This window comes from Brienomyrus brachyistius, chromosome 22, assembly GCF_023856365.1.
Source record: "Brienomyrus brachyistius isolate T26 chromosome 22, BBRACH_0.4, whole genome shotgun sequence".
Taxonomy (NCBI): Eukaryota; Metazoa; Chordata; class Actinopteri; order Osteoglossiformes; family Mormyridae; genus Brienomyrus; species Brienomyrus brachyistius.
In genome coordinates this window covers 15,602,546-15,621,682 of record NC_064554.1, presented here as the reverse complement: position 1 = coordinate 15,621,682, position 19,137 = coordinate 15,602,546, and the positions used below count along the sequence as shown (strand labels likewise).

Here is a 19,137-nt window from a genome sequence, read left to right as displayed (position 1 = left end):
AAATTTATGTGTGTATGTTATTTTTCCCTTCTGCCCAACACCATTCTCCTTGTTCCTCTTCCCCCTTCTCTCTCTCGCCAGGTGCATCCTGTCCATCACGGGGGCCACAGCATAAGCACGTGGTCCCAGATGGAAGGCCGTGCTTCAAAGCGTAGTGGCAGAGAAAGCAAAAGGAGCCAAGCCGCAGTTATCCATCATGACCACCAGATGTCAGTGTATGAAAACATGAGCTTGGTTGACCACTTACACCAGTTTAAAAACTGTTGAGGATAGGGATGTAGAATGATTGGTAAACCATGCGTCTTTCCATATGACTTTGTCTTGGATATGGGGGTGCTGAAAATCTTTCCTGGACCCATTTTAGGGGGCAGGGGCGCTACAATCTCAGAAAAAAGGGTAAAAGATGTACTTTGCTAGTCACTGCAGCTGTATGCTTATAAGGTGCAGAAATGGTACAAAACGATAGACATTACCTACAGCTAAAGGTACGATTGGCAGACCCTTAAGGGTACAACCCCAGTGACAAGCAAAGGTACCTTTTTTATGAGTGTGTACCTATGGTATAAAATGCTGGTGCAACAACCAGCCATTCACACAGAAATGTACACAAACACTCACATCAGTGGTCAATTTGCTAAATCCAATTAGCCTCAGCATGTTGTTGGACAGTGGGGGGGGGGGAGTACCCAACTGGAGTACCCAAAGGAAATCCCATGACACACACAAGGAGAACATGCAAAACACCATATACGTGGAACCCTGGTAGAGACTTGAACCCAGATCCCAGAGGTGAGTCACCTTGTTAGCCAGAGGCTAACCGCTAACCACCAGAAAAAAACATTTTTTGGCCTCCGTCCAGGTCCGCCCTGTACCTAAGACGTATAACAGCTGTGTAAACAAACCATATTTCTTCTTCTCTATGAGAAACATAAAAAAGATTTTCTGGTTTTATTTGAAAATAAATTACATATAAACAATACTTCAATCACATTTATCAATGCCACATACAGTTAGAAAGGATATAAGAAATGCATATTAAACTGTTTGGTAACACTTTGCATTAATTGCACCTTTGTAATGCATCCATAGAACATTCCTAAATAGCACATAAGCAAGCCTTAACTTCGTAACAAACAGCTGCAGTATACATTATTATACAAACAGTCAGTTCCGGCAAAGAAATCTGATTGGATAAGCGGCATTCTACGAGTGCTGTCATCAGAGTGTAACCATACCCTAACTTTTCACATCATATGTATCACTCCGCTTTACAGTTACTTAGTTAAATTTAAATGATGCAAAGTAGTCGGAAGCGAGTGAGCTGTGCTGCGTTGGAATGTTGGTGTTGCTTGGCAATAGCCATTAGTTAGCCGGTGGGAACTATTTTTTCTGCAGAGACCCATTAATGTTTATATAAATATTCAAGCAAAATACTATCTGCTGTGGCACAGCAGCGGTAACTTCAAAATGCTACTTGATTAATTGTTGTATAAAGGCAATAACATCCTCAAAGTCATACGGTTGTCGTGCCACAGGCCTTGTGCCTACGACCAAATTACAACCGTAACATATTGTAGTACAACCAGACTCCTTCTCGTATATTATTGCTTACATCACAAAGATTATTATTTTATAATCATATAATGTTAAGTTATTAATGTATACTAAAGCTGTTAGGACATGTTAGGATGTTCTACGGTATTCTTAAATGCTGCTTATGAATGTTCTATAAATGATTTTTGAAGGTGCACAGAATGTTCTGTGAATGCATTTTATACAAGATATTTTAACTACCCAATTTTGGTTAATTATAAATTTCATATATTTCAAGGGAAATATCTCTATGATCCCTAAAACTGATGGCAGTTAGGTGACCATCCAAAGGGAATGTGTATGAGATTTAAAAAAAAAAAACAAGGGGGTTATCACAGGGTGCAAGTCCGATTTTGTTATTAATTCCCAGGAAGAGGGCTGGGTTCCCAAAGAGACACCTTCCAATGGGGAAAACCAGGGCTCCTTAGTTACTGTGTCCACAGTATTCATTATAATACAAACTCCTCACATTTAACTGGAGAAAATGGAAAATACAACACAGGAAGTGTGTCTGGAATGTCTGAGGCATATCAACAGCTCTCTCCTTCCTTGTGTGCTATGTCCCAGGTGTCCTCTGGCGCATGTATAGTCGAATGAGTTTGTTTTGATGCAGCTCCTGCCAGAGCTTCAGCTCCATGCGGTAGTCGTGGTTGGAGAAGAACTGCACAGTCTGGAAGGTCCGGTCGTAATAGTGGTTCGAGTACTTCTGGTAGTCGGGGGTCAAGAAGCCGTAGGCGCTGACCTTGGGTGATGACAGAATCATGATGTCACTGGCATCTAATTTGCACGTTCTGAACATCCAGAGCCTATTGGGGGATGCGTAAGCAATCTGGCAGGGCTCTCCTCTTAGGGGATGAGACCCGAGAAAGAGAGAAAAGCCAAGGCCTGCACATGCAACAGATGCATCAGTGACAGCGCAGGTCTAGCAGGGGAGGCAGACGATCTCTACCTGATCGCACGTGTGCAGGGCAGCCAGTAGCATCACGGCGCCGGTGGACGGCCGGAACCAGTCCCGGAAGCTGGTCTTCAAGATCGGGGAACGCAGATACCTGGGAGGTGCAGGAGAACACAGCGTTCCAGAAGGGATTAGCGCTATAGCCCTCGAACAGCACACCCTGCTCGCAGTATCAACGGTAACATGCTGTTGATCTTCTCCATTAGGATCACGCATCATCCTTTTTTCCTCAAAATTCAGTAAATTAAAATCCATCCATCCTTCCATCATCCAGTATAAGATCACAGGTTAGACTGGCGTCTATCCCAGCAGGGGACATCCAGTAAAGAATGGCAGTAAATTACAGGGCACCCACACATACAGAAGACAAGCCAGAGGACCTGGTGGATCTCACACGTCATGAAGACAACATACAAACCTCACACATGCCAAGCTGGGTGAAGGATTTGAGCCCCAAGCCTGGAGGTGTGAGGCTAAAATACTGATTATTCTTTATCAAAACGCAAATTGCAAGCCAAAGCATATTAGCTTGTTTTTTTTTTTTATAACAAAAAAAGGGATAAATTATGGATTAACTCTTTGGGAGGATTAAATCGTAAAATTGCTTGATTTGCAAACAGGTTGGAGGAATTTGCTCAATCTCACCTGTTTCTCAGGTAGCGGATGAAGTCTGGGTGATACATTTTCAACTTTCTTGCCGTCACGTTGGGGCCAAAGTATTTGGATGCTCTGAGAGGAAAGCAGAACAGATCAATGGACCCAAACCCAAACTGACTCTACACGGTTAAATTACAGCCCTGATTCTCCCAACCCAACGCAACAGCCCCTGAACTTCGACCTCTACCAGATCCTGGTCGCGAATGATTAAAATGTCTCCACAATCTGCCCTCACAGAGATATCCTTAGTATCTCCCTACAGTGCACGCTCCATTACTTGCAGTTCTATGAGTCATACACCCATCTTTGTTTTGTCAGCTAAATCCATTTCTGCACACTAACAAACGGGTAAGAGCAAACAGTAGGTAGAGCCTTGGATTTCTTCCACTCTCCCTTTCGTCCCAACATGCGACACATTCCCCATTTAGCTGTATAGACGGCATGGAGGAGTCGGTCCCTAAAACGAATATGACACCGGTAATATGGAACTTGTTCGCATCATCCAACACCAACAAGGCGCAAACAGGTAGGATACGTTTTGCATACCAGATGGCAACAAGTCAAACCGGTAACATTACTTAAAGCAGTCAAATAACTGCATTATAAAGAATGCATTGTGAAGATATTTATACTGCATTATAGATGAGAGCACTCATAATGCATAATGAACAATACGCCTTTTTATAAATATTTATAGCCATGTTTATAATACTTTATGAATTCATTATAATGCATTATGAAGGTATTGTCACGCCCAGCTCGTCCGATCCTCGTGTGTGCCACGCCCCCCTGATTACCCACGTGTGCTTTCCCGATCGTGCCCAGCTGTGTCTGATTATTTTCAACCAGTCCTGTCTTTTTAAGTCCACGTCTTGCCTGATGCCTTTGTCTGTCATTGATGTTAGTCGGCGTGCCATGTTCCCCAGTCCTCGTTCGGCCATTAAATCCCCTTTTACCCGACTTTTGCCTGCTCGTCTGCTTCTCTGCCCGTCGCCCCGTCCGTGCGCCTCACCTGCTACCGCCGATCATTACAGGTATGTATAATGCAGTTAATTGTTACTGGCAAACCTTTTTAACCCTCAAACAAAAACACCCGAAGGTTTTATTACCTTATTAGGCTACATTTTTAAAAATAGGGGAATTAGCCTGGTTGTACTGTTAGGTGACTTGCAAAATAAAAGTTTTAAATACCAACAAAAGAAAGAATCATGATCCTGCCACAAAAACAAATCATGATGTGATACTGTGTTATATCTCCCACCCCTAGTCGTTGCCCCCTTACTTTTCACCACGTTCTCGCCCTTTCTCCACAGGCGTGTGTGTCACAGCAGCCTTCAAGAGCAGGTAGTCCCGGTCATGGTCTGGTATAAAGACATATCTGGTTTCCTGTCAAGGAGAGGTCTGTGTGAAATTCCCAGACAGAGGTGATGGTTCAAGAAGGGGAAATCGACAGACATAAATTGTTGGGTGTCATGTCTGGCACTGGTTGAAAGAATGGTAGGCAGCTGAGAAGCTTGCAGATGCTTCTGGTCCCCTGCCTGCATCCTAGGTCCTCTCACTGGAGGTCCATCTTCTTCTGGGGTTGAGATTTACTGAGTGTCTCTCATATGTATTTGCAGTTAGCAAGGAATTATGGGGAGGGTTACCTCATCCCTTGCCTAGTACTACTCCTTTCTCTTCCAGGCTTGGGATGGCCATGGCGGAGTTACAGAGATTAGTTGTTGCCATTCCAACTGGACATTTTTTCTTTTGTATCTATTTTGGCTATTTTGAGTTTTCAGTTTTGATCATTAGATATACATGCCTAATTAGAACTGCTGTCTTGGTTTATATCTTTGAGAATTTAGGTTAAGTGTCTTCCTCGAGGATGTAATACCAGATCTGCTCTTAAAGCAATGACCTTCTAGTTACCGGAAACCTACAACTCGATAAGACCTAATGTGCGTTATTCTTCTAGCTATTGTTTTCAAATGTTGGCCTCATCTGAGGAACCCGTAGAACATCAAACATTGAGTGTCACAATATGTCAGTACATAGGAGGAAGCAGCAGTGGTAACGAGTGGGTTCTCACCTCGGACTGAGGGGGGCCCTCATAGTTCGCTGTGGTGAGGATGGAGTTGCGCATGGTATTGGCGGAGAACGTGTAGATGGAAGTGCGTGATCCTACATCCTCCTCAAAACCCCGGATCACCGCTGCGTTTGTCCTGGGGGTGAGACGCCCGGTTTCTCTCTGATGATGCATTTGCAGCTTCTAGCGGAGTCGGGACATCCTGGCGTCATGTGGTCCCTCACCTGAAGACGTAGTGGTGCTGGTCGATCTCGCGGCCCATCTTGGAGCCACGAAGGATTCCCCCGTTCCCCACCACTGCACAGCGGATGCAGGAGGAGCCATTAGCCCGACTCTCCCAGTCGTCGAACATGAGCCCATTGGCCGTGGTGTTGAGGAGAGAGAGGGCTGCACCCAGGACTGGGTGGAAGGCGACAGAAGAGAAATTCCAGAATTTTACGAAACGAAATTAAATGAAATGATACTCCACTTGCCATTTGCACAAGAACAGGTATACGCGAATGCTAACTTTTCATATCCCGTCTTACTCTCCTTCGAGACATATACAGACATATATGGGGGGGAGGGTTGGTTGATTGATTTGCAAACATTAATTATAAATTTCCAAGGCACATGCTTTATTTTATGACCCTTACGTTTGTGCATTCTGATCCCTCGTATAGAACATTATTAAGAATGATTGTAAAAAAACTATGAATTATTTATTGTATGTGTGGATGTGAAGTTTAATCTATAATTACCATATATAGTTACTTATTACCAGACTGACTGTGCTACAATGCTTGGGAAAATACAGATTTTACACTTTGAAGGTCATGTATTATTTCAAGTAAAAGCAACAAGTGGTCAAAATTATGCACAGTTAAACAGAGCCTCTCTTACTTTGGTAGTCAACCTCCCCCCACCCATGTGAACCAGGGTACTTCTGCAGGCGATGGTACTCTTCTGGGGAAAAGTGCTTCTGCCACTGCAACACAGGGATCCTGTCCAGAAACTTTGGCCCGAAAATCGTCCCTGCAACCCTCTGCCGTATGCTATCCTGACAGACCTGTGCAGAAGAGGGTTTTGGACACAATTACGATTAAACATTTTTTGTGGATGTGCACCTTTTTAATCCATTTTCCCCCCAAAATCTCACCCTTTGTGGGAATGAGTCCTCCTGGGCATATTTGTCACCAATGTAAGGAGGATCTGTAGGTCGTACTACTGCAGGAGCCGTGGGTGGGTGTAAGATCTTCGGGATCTCAGTTGTTCTGAAGGCACTCTTGATTCTGTTGTTAGAAGGAGGACGTGATTTCAGACAGTCAAGAGCTTCAAGGTTTCCATGGACACTGTATTCATGTAACTGATTAAACAATGACTCAAGATTGCTGCATAACAGCCATAAACACCATAGACAATTAGATGCACGAACACCGAGGTGACTGCATACAACTAGTCAACAGGTGGAACCGCCATTCTGGGGACACTTCACTGTCTGCCAAATACCCCCCCCCCCCCCCCCGGGCTTTGTATTTATGCAGGCTGACCTAAGATTGGCTCATTAAGACTACGGCTTGATCACAATCACAACTGCAAAGGCCAGGCAATGCAAATTTCAATGCTTTGTAAATCTTCCGACTCCTGAATCCTTATCCAGCCGCTTAACACTCTGAAAATGGCAGCAGTCGATGCCCAGACAACCGGAGAAACATACAAGAAGGTAGCAAGGCGATTTCAGGTAGCCATTTCCTCAGTTCATAATGTAATTAAGAAATAGCAGTTAACAGGAACAGTGGAGGTCAAGTTGAAGTCTGGAAGACTAAGACAACCTTCTGAAAGAACTGCTCGCTGGATTGCTATAATATTTCAGGAGATATGGGGACCAGACAAGATATGGGGACAACAGGTTTTCACTAAATGTCTCAATGTAATATATATATGATCACACACACACAGCCAAAGCTATGTCAAAAAATGACCACGCTGTTTTGTGGGTGTGGGTGTTTAGAAAAAAAAAATGACAATGGTTTCCCTTTTGTCAAATGAATTGTGTTTGCATAGGCATTACAGCATATTCCACGAGTTTCTCTTATTGGACAGGTTTTACGAGTAAGTCAGTCAGTTCAATAGGTTGTTTCAGAGTCATTAGGTTCTGAAAATGCATCGTGGCAACAATGTAACAATGCGTCGACATTAAAAAGAAAATGTACTTCTTAACACTTCTTAAGTATGTAAATACAGTACTCCAATGCTTAAAATGTAAGTAATGGAATTGCGCAATTTTTCCACCAGTGACAATGGACTACCTGAAGAGGTACAGGCTTAAGGTTTTGGCCTGGTCCTTACAGCCCCCCGGCCTAAACGAAACTGAGAATCTATGGATAGATCTAAAACAAACAGCGCATGCATGACAGCCCAAAGGTCCTCACAGAACCAGAAGCAAATATCCCTCAAGCAGCAAAACTTAGCTGGGCTACAAAAACATTTACAAGCTGTGACACTTGTCAAATGGGGTGTTATTAAGCACTGGTTAAGCAGGCGGCCCAAACCTGCTTCAGGCCCTTTTCCTTTTTTGTTATTTTAAAATGGTGAAACACAGAAAAAAACCTTGCTTTAAAGTATTATAGAAATGTGCCATCTTTTACTTGCTTAGCCATTCACAGTAATAGAAATTTTGACATTAGAAAGTAATTTAGAAGAAATTATATAAATACAAAATATTAAAATGCAAATAAATCCACATACACCTGTTCATCCATCTACTCTCTCTCTCTCTCTCTCGCTCTCAAATTCATCTCTCCCATGAGACAGTTCCAAACTATACTGGATAACATATCTATTATTTTTGTTACAGATCTTGTTCCCTCTTATTCAACTAAAGATTTAATGAAGGACACATCATTACACAGCCAGATGCCCCACAGAGTTCATCCCCAACAGCAGAAGCTATCGGACTGATCTGGACAAAGCGTGGTGACCTTACCTGTCGAGGGATATGTGGGGGATTCTGCTGGGAACACTGACTTGTGGACTGGTGGACAGGAAGTAGATGCCGAGGAAGAAGAACATAAGCAGAAAACATAACAGGTGTCTCACTCGCCATTGCATGGTTTTCATTGTCCTGTAGGTACAGGACGTCTTGAGTGGCCAGACAGCAGGCAGAGAGAGAGAGAGAGAGAGAGAGAGAGAGAGAGGTCACAATGAGGTGAGTGGTGAAGATACAGACTGACATCTTACTGGACATATCTGTAAACAATCATAATCAGCCATTTAACATCTATCAGATTGCTAAACCTCCAGAAGATCTTTCGGTCACTGATACTGGCCTCACACCAAATGACTTTTCACAGTTCCACAGTTCCAGCGTCAGAGTAAAATCACTAAAGTTTTGAGTTGTGGCATCTTCCCGTCATCTCTATTGCTTGGATTAAGGGGGAGTCTGTACTTGTTCACTGTCCAAACCAAGGTAAAATGTCCTCTTGTTCACTCACTCACTATATAGTGTTCACTACATAGAACACTCACTAGGCGTTAAGGGCAGACAGCGGTTGATACGTTTTGGACACCAAGAGGATGTTATGATGCATTCTATTTGAACTTGTAACTTCTGAGTTCCTAGTCAGAAATCTCTGCTGGAAAGTCCCTGAAGTCAGAATTCCTACTGGGAAAGTCAGAGGAACCTACACAGCCCAAACCTTATAATTTTAGATTATTAACAACAGAATTTATCAACAGAAGTTAAAGCTGTAGTTTTATACTGTTTATTAGCGATTACGTCTTATTTGTGGCTCATTAAATGTCGGACACAAAGTACTGCCCAACCGCTATCTGTGAACATGACGCTACAGTGTTTTATGTGCAGAATACCATGTAATGTGATGTTATCAATCAATATGGCTAAGAATGACTAACAATTAACCAGGTGAGAACTGGGGCCCATTTCAGAAAGCAAGATTTTTTGCTGAGCCGGATAACTTGCCGGATTTAAGTTAGACTGAGCCAAATACAAATACGAAGATAAAGACCATTAAAACTGGGATAAATCTGTCAAGTTATCCAGCTAAGCAAGAAATCTTGTTTTTTGAAACAGCTTCCTGCTAAATTGCTTTCTGACTTGCTGTACTGGAACGCGGTTATCGGGTGTGACTTCATTTCCTGCTCTATTCTTCCAGCCTCTGAGGTATGCAGCATTACACTGTGGATAATTACGCACCACATACTTGAAAATGTCACCTGTGTAATTTTGAAAATGTGCGCATAAACACATGCCAGAACATCCCCACTAGCATTAAACCATGATCATAAAAATGCTCCGTACCCCCCCCCCCCCTTCAGGGAACCCCCCTGGTCCGAGCCGGCCACCGCTCCTGAGCAGGTCCACGTTCTGCCGCAGCGGATAAGTACAAAAGTGTAAAACTACATGCCTCACAGCGGCACACATTATAAATATGTGCAAATAGTTTGCATGACAATTCAACAATATAGGCAGTCTGAGTATTCCCAATAACTTAGGGCTAGTGCATATCTTCCTCTTTATGGCATGTAATGTATTTGCATTCTCCACATATGTGCTACACTTCTTCATTCTTGAGTAATGTTAGTCTCCTTTTTTGTGTACAGGCACAGTTTTTATTGTGATTTCCTTATCCGACAATTAGGTGTTATGTCCTCCGAATCGTTGATGCAAAAGTTCGATTCCAGTGAAATTTTCGAAGATCTGTGAATTTGCGAATCATGAACCGCGAATGCAGGAATGCTGATTGTACACGTTATACAGTAAAATCTCGGGCTGCGAGTAACTTGGTTTGCGAGTGTTTTGCAAGACAAGCAAATTTTTTAAAAACTTGATAAACGAGCGAGGTCTTGCAATACGAGTATTATGTATATGCTTTGTCTGCCGAGCGTGACGTGACTGCGACTGAACCGATGGTTCTTCTCTCTCTCGCTGCGGGATTGTGGGTAATCGTCTCGCTATAGGATTTAGTGATGGGATTTCCGGCTCTTATGGCTCGGCTCCCTTAAAAGAGTCGGCTCTTTCGGCTCCCAAGTGGCTCTTCAGATTAATGTACATTATTAGTGAAATGAATTACTATGGTTGGAAATCACGTGCAATTATTTTAGCCAGTTCTGTTCTGTTTGCGCAAACTGTCTCATAGAGCTCTAGTTGTAGGTCTAGGTGGTTGTGGTGCTGTACTGGATGACGGTGTAGACGTTAACAAACTGGCACTTTCAACAGTTGCAGTAGACAAACTGTGACTTTCATTAGTAGCAAGTTCACTTGCTTGCCTTTTTTCTTCCCACTGCACTGATGGATGTACAGTTCTCATGTGCCGATGCAGGTTGTTTGTAGGGCCTGTTCGATATGAGATTTTAACCTTGCAAGCTCTACACTATGCCTTTGTATTATCAATGCTATTGAAATGTATCCAAATTTTACAGTCACTCATTTTGTCGTGCGCGTCTCCTTCCCCCCTGTTTCTCTGTCTGTGCCTGCGATTGCTGTATTTGTCTATGGGTGCGTTCGACTTCACGCAGCCGTTTCCAGCGCTGGCTTAAAGCAGTGCATTCTGGTCCCAACGCAATGCATCATGGTTAGATTTTTTTTGTCCGACTTCAGCCGGCGCTGCAAAACGTCACCACCATCCGTGACCATGTCACATGGTACAAAAACCTCACGAGAGCAAGACGAGTTATGACTTAAAGCCTAAGTCGAACACACCCCGTAGCACCGCCCCTTTCCCTCCTGCTCAGTGCAGACACGCATCGTGTAATTGACCAATCCGTGCGGATGGAAAAAAAGCGGCTCTGACTCCGGCTCACTGGCAGGAGCCGGCTCCGAGAGCCGTTTCGTTCGCGACCGACACATCACTAATGGGATTATGGGTAATCGTCTCCCATGCTCAGTCTCAGTCGGCATCCCTCGCTCTTATAGTCAAAACTTAGTAGAACAGCACCACCTGAATAAGGGCGTAGCAGTGCGAGCAATGAATGTTGAATGACAATGCAATGTCCACATTTCCGCGAAATCGAAGAGGAGGCAAGTCGCACAAAAAGAATAAGATTCCAGTGAGCCAACAGATAGCAGTGATTCCGTAAGTTATAGTGAAAGTCGTCCTACAAAATAACCCTCTTCTCTCGTCTCCCTCACACCATCTACGATTCTTTTCAAAGGTAACGTGCAGGTCAATTTGTTTTATGTATTTTTACTTCATAATTTTTATATGAATATTTTTGGGTCGTGAAACGAATAATCTGAGTTTCCATTATTTCTAATGGGAAAATTTGCTTTGATATACGACTGCTTTGGATTACGAGCACGTTTCCGTAACGAATTATGCTCACAATCCGAGGTTTTACTGTACAACAATACAAATAAAGATTTTGAAAACCTCTAAAAGACTCAGCAATTGGCTAAGTTTTCAATCTAGATTTAAAACACTCAACTGAGGACACCGCTATAACATGTAGTGGCTGGTTGCTCCACGTTATGTGACCCACAACAGAGAAAGCGGGTTTCCCAATTTCGCTACAAAGGGCATTTTGGGGGGGGAAGCATGTCAGAAGGCCACTTGCCACTCTGATAATCTGGTGTTAGCCCATTTAGCACTTTAAACACAAACAGTCAAATTTTAAATCAATTCTAAAATTCACTGGCAACCAGTGCAATGAAGTTAAACTGGGAGTAATGTGGCATGACTTAGTCAATAAATGTGTCACAGCATTTTATGCCAGCTGGAGACGAGACAGTGAAGACTGACTAACCCCACAATAGAGCCCGATACAGTAATCTAGACGCGATGAAACAAAAGGATGGATTACGGTCTCGAAATCTCTAAAGGAAAATATGGGCTTAGCCTTACTTAAATAAACAGTAAAAGGAAGACTTAACCACAGCATTTATTTGCTTCTCAAACTTGAGACGAGTCGTTTAAACATCACGATTCTTTGCATACGGATTAGCGTATCCAAAGAGTGGGCCCCAATTACCCGTTACAGTTTCAACACCCTCAGGGGGTCCAAAAATTACAATCTTTGTCTTACTCTCACTGAGTTTCAAAAATGTATTTGCATCCACGGCTTGATGTCATTTAGACAAAGAAATATTTCGATGCACCAGACCTGTCAGGCTGAGGTGTAACAGTGATACGACACTCCGTGCTTTTTAATAATGTGCCTCCGGGGTAACACATAAAATGAAAATAAAATACAATTGAGCACTGGTCCTCGTGGAACACCATACCTGAGGGACCGATTAAAAGAACCTGAATTTCTGAAAAAAGAGCAAGTTGTGGGAGGCGTAAAGACAATTTCCCTATGGGGACAATAAAAGTATCGATTAATATTATTATTATTATTATTATTGAATAGGTTCTCTTCTCTAAAAAAAAGAGAACCGTTTAAGTGTAGGGCCTTCAATACCCACACATTGTTCCAGCCACTCTAGAAGAATTCAGTGATCTACAGTGTCAAAGGCAGCCCTGAGATCTAACACATTGGTATTTCACAATCATTTTTGCCTGCAGATAACAGAATGTCATTAGTCACTTTCATTAAAGCTGATTCGGTATTATAATATATTACAGCCAATCATCACAATGTCACAGATTTACTATTGTTTGGGGATTATTAAAATGTTTCAAATATTTTGCAAACACTCCTGAGTAAAATCTTGCTCTGGCAGATTTCATGGTCTTTTGGAAAGTACATTTCAGGATTTCAAATGAAACCCGAAACCTAAATTTTTCTCCCATTTTCTGTCCACTCTACTACAGGCTTGCTTGTCTTCTGGTTGTGTCCACTAGCTAGGGCTGAGACGTACCATTCCGGGCGCACATTAAGAGAGACAGAGCATCGAGAATGGATTCGCAAGTGGAATAAAGAGCATGTCAAAACTTATTCGGAGTAGAATCTACAGTTTGGTATTTCAGCGTAGAAATAGTAGTAATGGGTTAACTGAAAGTGATAGCAAAGTGGGTGACTATCATATTAGGCCACTTAAAAAAAAAATAGGTTCTCGTCCCCGCCCAACTCGCCGAAATGCCTCCGACCCGAATTTTTTTTTTTTTTTTTTAATTTCGTAAAAATCGCATGGAAAATGCCCAAGAATGACGAAATTTGAATTTCACGCGCATTCCACATCGACGATTGATCCACATTGTGTAATCCTAGTCTTGGAATGGTTTCATGAATCTAAATTTGTCTCTACCTGAAATGGGCTGGTGCAAAGATTTAAATCTGGGGAAGTGATGTGGTACATGTTCTTAAGTACTTGTTTGTAGAGTTGCATTTCCTTGTTCAACCATTCAGGTTCCTGTATTTTGTAAATTCCTGGTGTTTTAACATGTTTTAATGCACTTTCTTTCTAGATATATATTTTAAAATCTTGGTTGTTCATTTAGAATGGGAATGACAAACAGAATATTGGTTTCAAATAGTATCATTTTTATATTCACGAATGAAACATCAGCATAAAGTATCCAAATCCATAGTTGGGAAGGCATTTATGAGATACACATGGATCAAAGAATTTACATTCTTGTATTTTCTTACATTTAATATATTTGAAACGCAACAAACGACGAACTGAGTAGGCGTACTAAGTAGGTCTGCTCTCTTCGGTATGTATTTTCAAATATGTATTTTCTTACATATTTGAAAGTCCAAACAGTCAATCAAAATTTGTAAAAAAAAAATAAATAAAAAAAAAATCCCTCCCGCCGGACCCACCCCCTCCAAAAAAAAGGACGAGAACCAATTTTTTTTTTTTTAAGTGGCCTTATGAATAAATCGCTTGTACCGGGATGGGGAGGACAATTTCCAACAGGACTCGGGCTGCTAGCGATAAGCATGTCATCCGATATACAGGTGGTAGATATTTCCATATTACTGTTACAAAACTGTAAGATAAAATCAGATCCAGTGTGTGTCCAAGCGCGCGCGTCTCCCCAAACACAGATTACGTCACGTTAAAATCGCCAATTAAATTCCTGAAATCTGTTAGACTTGGGGAACTAATGTACACACACATATGCGATTTTTTTACATGACAAAATACATACTTTGTTTAACGAAGAAGAGCATAAAGATTCTTTAATACTGATAATTATTCTAAATTATTATGGGAAGGTTCCACGTTATAATACATATTAACGAGTCATCCTGTGAGCTTAAAAAGACGATAAGTCCCTGGAGAAGACCGAGCCAGCTTGCACACGCAAAAAAAGAGGGACGAGAAAACAATCTCACCTGCTCACACTTCGTAACACCGAGTGACACTTCCTTCCCCCGTCACCTTTGTGGCCGCCGGAGTACTCAGTGGCCGCTGAAAACCACCGGCGCACCAAGCAACAGAAAGGTAATGATCTCAAAAGGGAGATATTGCTAGATATATCGGTAACTCCGTGAGTAATTAGATGGGTATGAGATCAGGCAAGAATAAGCGCAGAGAGGGCGGGCGCAAACAAACGCACGAGGGATTCCCCGAGTACTCGGCTGCCAATCTACCAGAAAGGTCCGAGGATGTTTTCAGAAACCTGACGTACCATTGTCTTTCTGTCTTATGTCAGGAATATTCTGGGGGGGGGCGGGGAAGCGGAGGGGAGGGGGAGGTAAACTTGTAAGACCTGTAGCGTGCTTCTCTGAGGCAATAAACCGGAACTACTACCGTTGCACAACTGCTCGAGTACAGCACAGTCATGCCCGTAAATGGCACAAAAGGCGTCATCACAGGTAAGAACTTATACTGATATAGACCAAGATACAGACCCCCATCACACTCCGGCACGCACACGTTAAATGTGTCTAAAGGCCACAGCTCAATTTCCAATACCGTCCAGACATACCTGACATACGCCAGGATCCCTGCACGCCACCATGCATGCTACCCCTCTGCTCGGAGTGCTTTCCCCAGAAATCCCTTGATGTAGGTCACAGCTGTGTTTAAACAGCATGATGCAAACGTTTTTTTTAAAGTACAGGGCATGGCTTTCATCTGTTTACAAGGCTCTCGGGTTTCATCAAAAGTTTGGAGCGAGAGACCTGACTACCCCATTCATCGGATCTTGCAAACTATAGCATCTTCCCTGCACTCCATTTATATACGCATCCATATAAATAACGTACTTACAGCAGAATTACACCCAACTTATTTTGGAATTTACCGGGAAACAATAAAAGCTATTTTCCGATTGTCTGGTGGGTGGCTATTAACGATGTATAACTCGGGACAGTTATCGACCCCCTCAGTATTCCTGCGCATCGTCTAATGATTCTATACAACACATCACTTTACTTAATCATTTCTCAACATGAGAAAGTGTGGCGTGTGAGCGTCTGAAATGCCTGAGACTTGAGAGCTGTGTTTACTCGGAGAATGTGATGCATTAAACAAACAGAAATAAAGTTCTGTACATATTATCTATATATCATCGTGTTTATGTATAGCCTTTCCTGAGAAAATGTGTTGCATTATACACATAGTTGCATAAATATTGTTCAAATAAGATGTCAATGATTAGCTAAGGCGCAGCGACAGGACAGGCAATGGCCTGGGGCCGTGAGCTGGGGAAATCAATGTTACCATACCTGGGGAGGATTAGATTTTTGCCCAGGGTTCCTAGAATCGCCTCCGGTCAGAAAAGTTGGTTCAGCGGCTGGTGAAAATAACTTGGTCCTTTAAAGTAATCAGAGATTAATGTTAAATATAGTCCAAGCAAAGCAATTTATAATTAAACATGCACGCAGTGGCTAAAAATTAAGTAGATATATTTAAAATGCACACACAAGGCTAATATGTTCTCAGTGAGTATTGTACTATAAAATGCTGAAGCTCAAAGTGAGAAATAACGCTTCACTTCACCCTCGCTTTACTTGTAAATGTACAGCGGCATCTAGTGGAAGTAGAAGCACACACCCTCCCCCTAAAATTTTTATGTCAGCGGGAATTTCACTAAGACCAAAAAAAAGAAGGAAAAAAACTAGACTCTCAAGTGGCTGTCTTACAAGTGTTCGGGAATGAACACCAATGGCTCAGCACCGGATGGAAAAAGTCGGAGTTGCAGTAACTCAGCAAAAAGCAGAAATAAACTGCCATCAACCTGCCACTAGGGGGAGACCAAGCCAGACATGTGCTTTATGGGAATGGTAAAAGAGCTTGAAGATTACAATGCAGAACATGAATAGCAAATATCCATTTAAATGGAGAATAATAAACAAATGACATCAGTATTTTCTTAGGGGGCTCTGATAATCCTGCTGAGAGAAGAGATTAGGTTCTTCTGGGAGTAATAGAGATGAGCATCAGAGAACTGCCTCACACAGAGATCAGACATTGGGGAGGGTTCCGAATCCCCTCCATCCCCCCCCCCCCCACTCTGTCACCTGACACGCAACAAGAAGTATGGGCTGGGGGCCAGGCAGAGGAGATCAAAACGCTGGCTGGGTGTGAGAACGAGTCAAAGAGCAGAGCGCTGATTTAGGAGTGCAGCTTCCCATTGTCAGTGCCTGTGGGAGTGTTATTTTGTGGTGGTGGGGGGAGGGGAGTGCCCAGCCCATTGAGGAATTACTCACTGTAAGGTTAGACATCAGCTCCAGTATGTTCGGCTAAAAGCCAATGAGAAGGGGTCTGCTCCAGCTCCTATTAAAGGACTGTGGAAATACTTTAGGCCAAAAGTATAGGTTTAAGTCTACATTTGCAAATGGCGTAGCCCGATGGTATACGTACCCCGATGGTATACGCATCCCGATGGTATACACACCCCGATGGTATGTACCCCCCGATGGTATGTACCTCGATGGTATACGTACCCCCGATGGTAAAACATACATTTTCAGCTGATGCGTACTTAGCTGATCCATGTCGCCTCCCCAGGCTGTGAGTCAGTGTAGCTGGGTTTTACCCGCTGGTCTTCAAGAGGGCACCACCTGCCCCAGTGCACCTAGACTGGGGTGTATGCGAGGGCAGGACAATAGGGGAAGCTGATTGGTCTCCGGCCTGCCCCTTCCCCTGTCACTCACAGATTCAAAAATTGCCCTTCTTATGCCCTGCACCTTAAAATATCCGAACCGGCCCTGCTCCTGGGTAGACAGGTATCCAAAATGGTGGTTGATGGAGAGTGTGGGTGCAGAGACTGGACTACGCAGGCCTCAAATGCCACAGGAAAACATCCTCATTCCTCGCTTTTATAGTGAGGGGCTAGATTGCTGACCCCGAGGTTCAGACGTCTTTCAGGTCTCCTTGGCTCGGCTCGTATTCAACTCCACAATATTCTCTCTCTCTCTCTCTCCTCTCTCTCTCTCTCTCTCTCTCTCTCTCTCTCTCTCTCTCTCTCTCTCTCTCCTCTCTCTCTCTCTCTCTCTCTCTCTCCTCTCTCTCTCTCTCTCTCTCTCTCTCTCTCCTCTCTCTCTCTCTCTCTCCTCTCTCCCTCTCTCCCTCTCTCTCCTCTCTCTCTCTCCCTCCCTCCCTCCATGCTGCTCCCTCCATCCACACAGCCCTGTGACCCAGAAACGGCCAATGAAAATGACACATAAAAATAATAAAAATTTAAACATATTTTTTAAACAGAAAAAAAAATCTAAGCACATTGTTTCTTAAATTTGTCTTCCAACAGCATACCCAGAGGACTGGGTTCGTCGCGTATCTCTGCTTGGTAAACAGATATGCCCAAGAGATTGAATGGAAGCTATTCCAGCTCAATAGATCAACTATCATCTCAAGCCCCAGTTAAGAGCCTGTTGCCTTTATCGCCACTCAAGCTATGCATTTGCATATACCCACATGATTTGGGGGTCTAGTGTTGGCCACAATCAATCACCCCCCTGCCCCCAAAACATTCCTAAGAATATTCCTAAATTAGGAGATGCTGAAGTAGCATGTTCTGCTAACAAACTAGCAAGCTAGTCTATCAGCCCGCTATTTGTTTAGGTTTTGAAACACCTGAGGGGCGCCGGAGCCACTCAAAAACAACCAACCCACATCTGGGCTGGAGCAGCAGGATCATCCCATCATGGAGGAGCGATTTAGAGGAAGTGACATCACTGACGATGCCCTTGGCGGCCAAAGTGCACTGCTATGGAGAAACTAAACGGCAAGGCAGCTCCACAAGAGCCGCGGCCGTAACAAAGAGCAACGAGGCGTTTTGCTTTGCCACAACTTGAAGCTACTCTGCCTCCTGACGTGCAGCCAATGGGGCTGTAAGCAGTGGCCCAAAGGCTGAGACTCAGACAACGGTCCTCTGTGACTCACCTTCCAATCCGTGCCAGCTGCCAGAAGCATTCAGAGGGAGTTAAAAACTCACGATACCCCCTTGCCGTGAGTTTAGACAAGTAGGGTAGAACCTATGCCAAACCATCGAGGAAACTTGTAACCTGGCTCATGTGATTTAATGATTTTCTCTTCCTACTCAGTGGAATGTTGTGCCCAGGGATGTTCTGGAAGGACGGAGAGAGGAAGAGCACAGCACACTCGAGGGTCTGAATTCTGCCATGATGGCCACTTTTTCAGGGCCAACGCACTTTGCCGGCGTTTTAAACCTCCCCTGCTGGAGAGACAGGATCACCACCATGCTTTCAGTACAACCCCCCCCCCCCCCCCACTCTGAACAAATCCATCAACGTCAACGATTATCATAGCTGCCTTGCGCAAGAAAGGAAGATACAGGTAAACGTCTCCTACCCACCAGCCAAGCTAATTCGCTTGTTCTCAAAATGCTCTTTAATTGCCTCACCAGCTGTGAATCACGCCCATTACAAAGCCGTCCTCTGCTCCTTCCACCCTACAAAAAGTGTGGGCAAGCCCTTCCTTTGTGGACGCCCAGCCATTCCTGGTAGTCTTGCCTTTAGGCACATTTGATTTAATTACTCACACGGCCAGTGCATTAGCTTA

The 19,137-nt window shown here is 43.4% G+C and overlaps 1 protein-coding gene across 2 annotated transcripts; it reads right to left on the bottom strand.

Annotated features, from left to right (window-relative positions):
• Nucleotides 1–929: 929 nt before the first annotated feature.
• Nucleotides 930–15,241, bottom strand: LOC125718266 (alpha-N-acetylgalactosaminide alpha-2,6-sialyltransferase 2-like). 2 transcript variants are annotated; one of them, XM_048991967.1, is made up of 10 exons: nucleotides 15,098–15,241; nucleotides 8,239–8,393; nucleotides 6,412–6,544; nucleotides 6,156–6,321; nucleotides 5,498–5,672; nucleotides 5,277–5,409; nucleotides 4,488–4,591; nucleotides 3,194–3,277; nucleotides 2,543–2,642; nucleotides 930–2,335 (listed from the first exon to the last, which is right to left on the bottom strand). In XM_048991967.1, the coding sequence occupies exons 1-10, from the start codon at nucleotides 15,203–15,205 to the stop codon at nucleotides 2,150–2,152; spliced, it is 1,344 nt and encodes a 447-aa protein (XP_048847924.1). In that variant the 5' UTR covers nucleotides 15,206–15,241; the 3' UTR covers nucleotides 930–2,149. The 2 variants fall into 2 exon arrangements, with proteins under 2 accessions (XP_048847924.1, XP_048847925.1); XM_048991968.1 differs by lacking the exon at nucleotides 15,098–15,241 and adding an exon at nucleotides 14,502–14,797.
• Nucleotides 15,242–19,137: the final 3,896 nt, after the last annotated feature.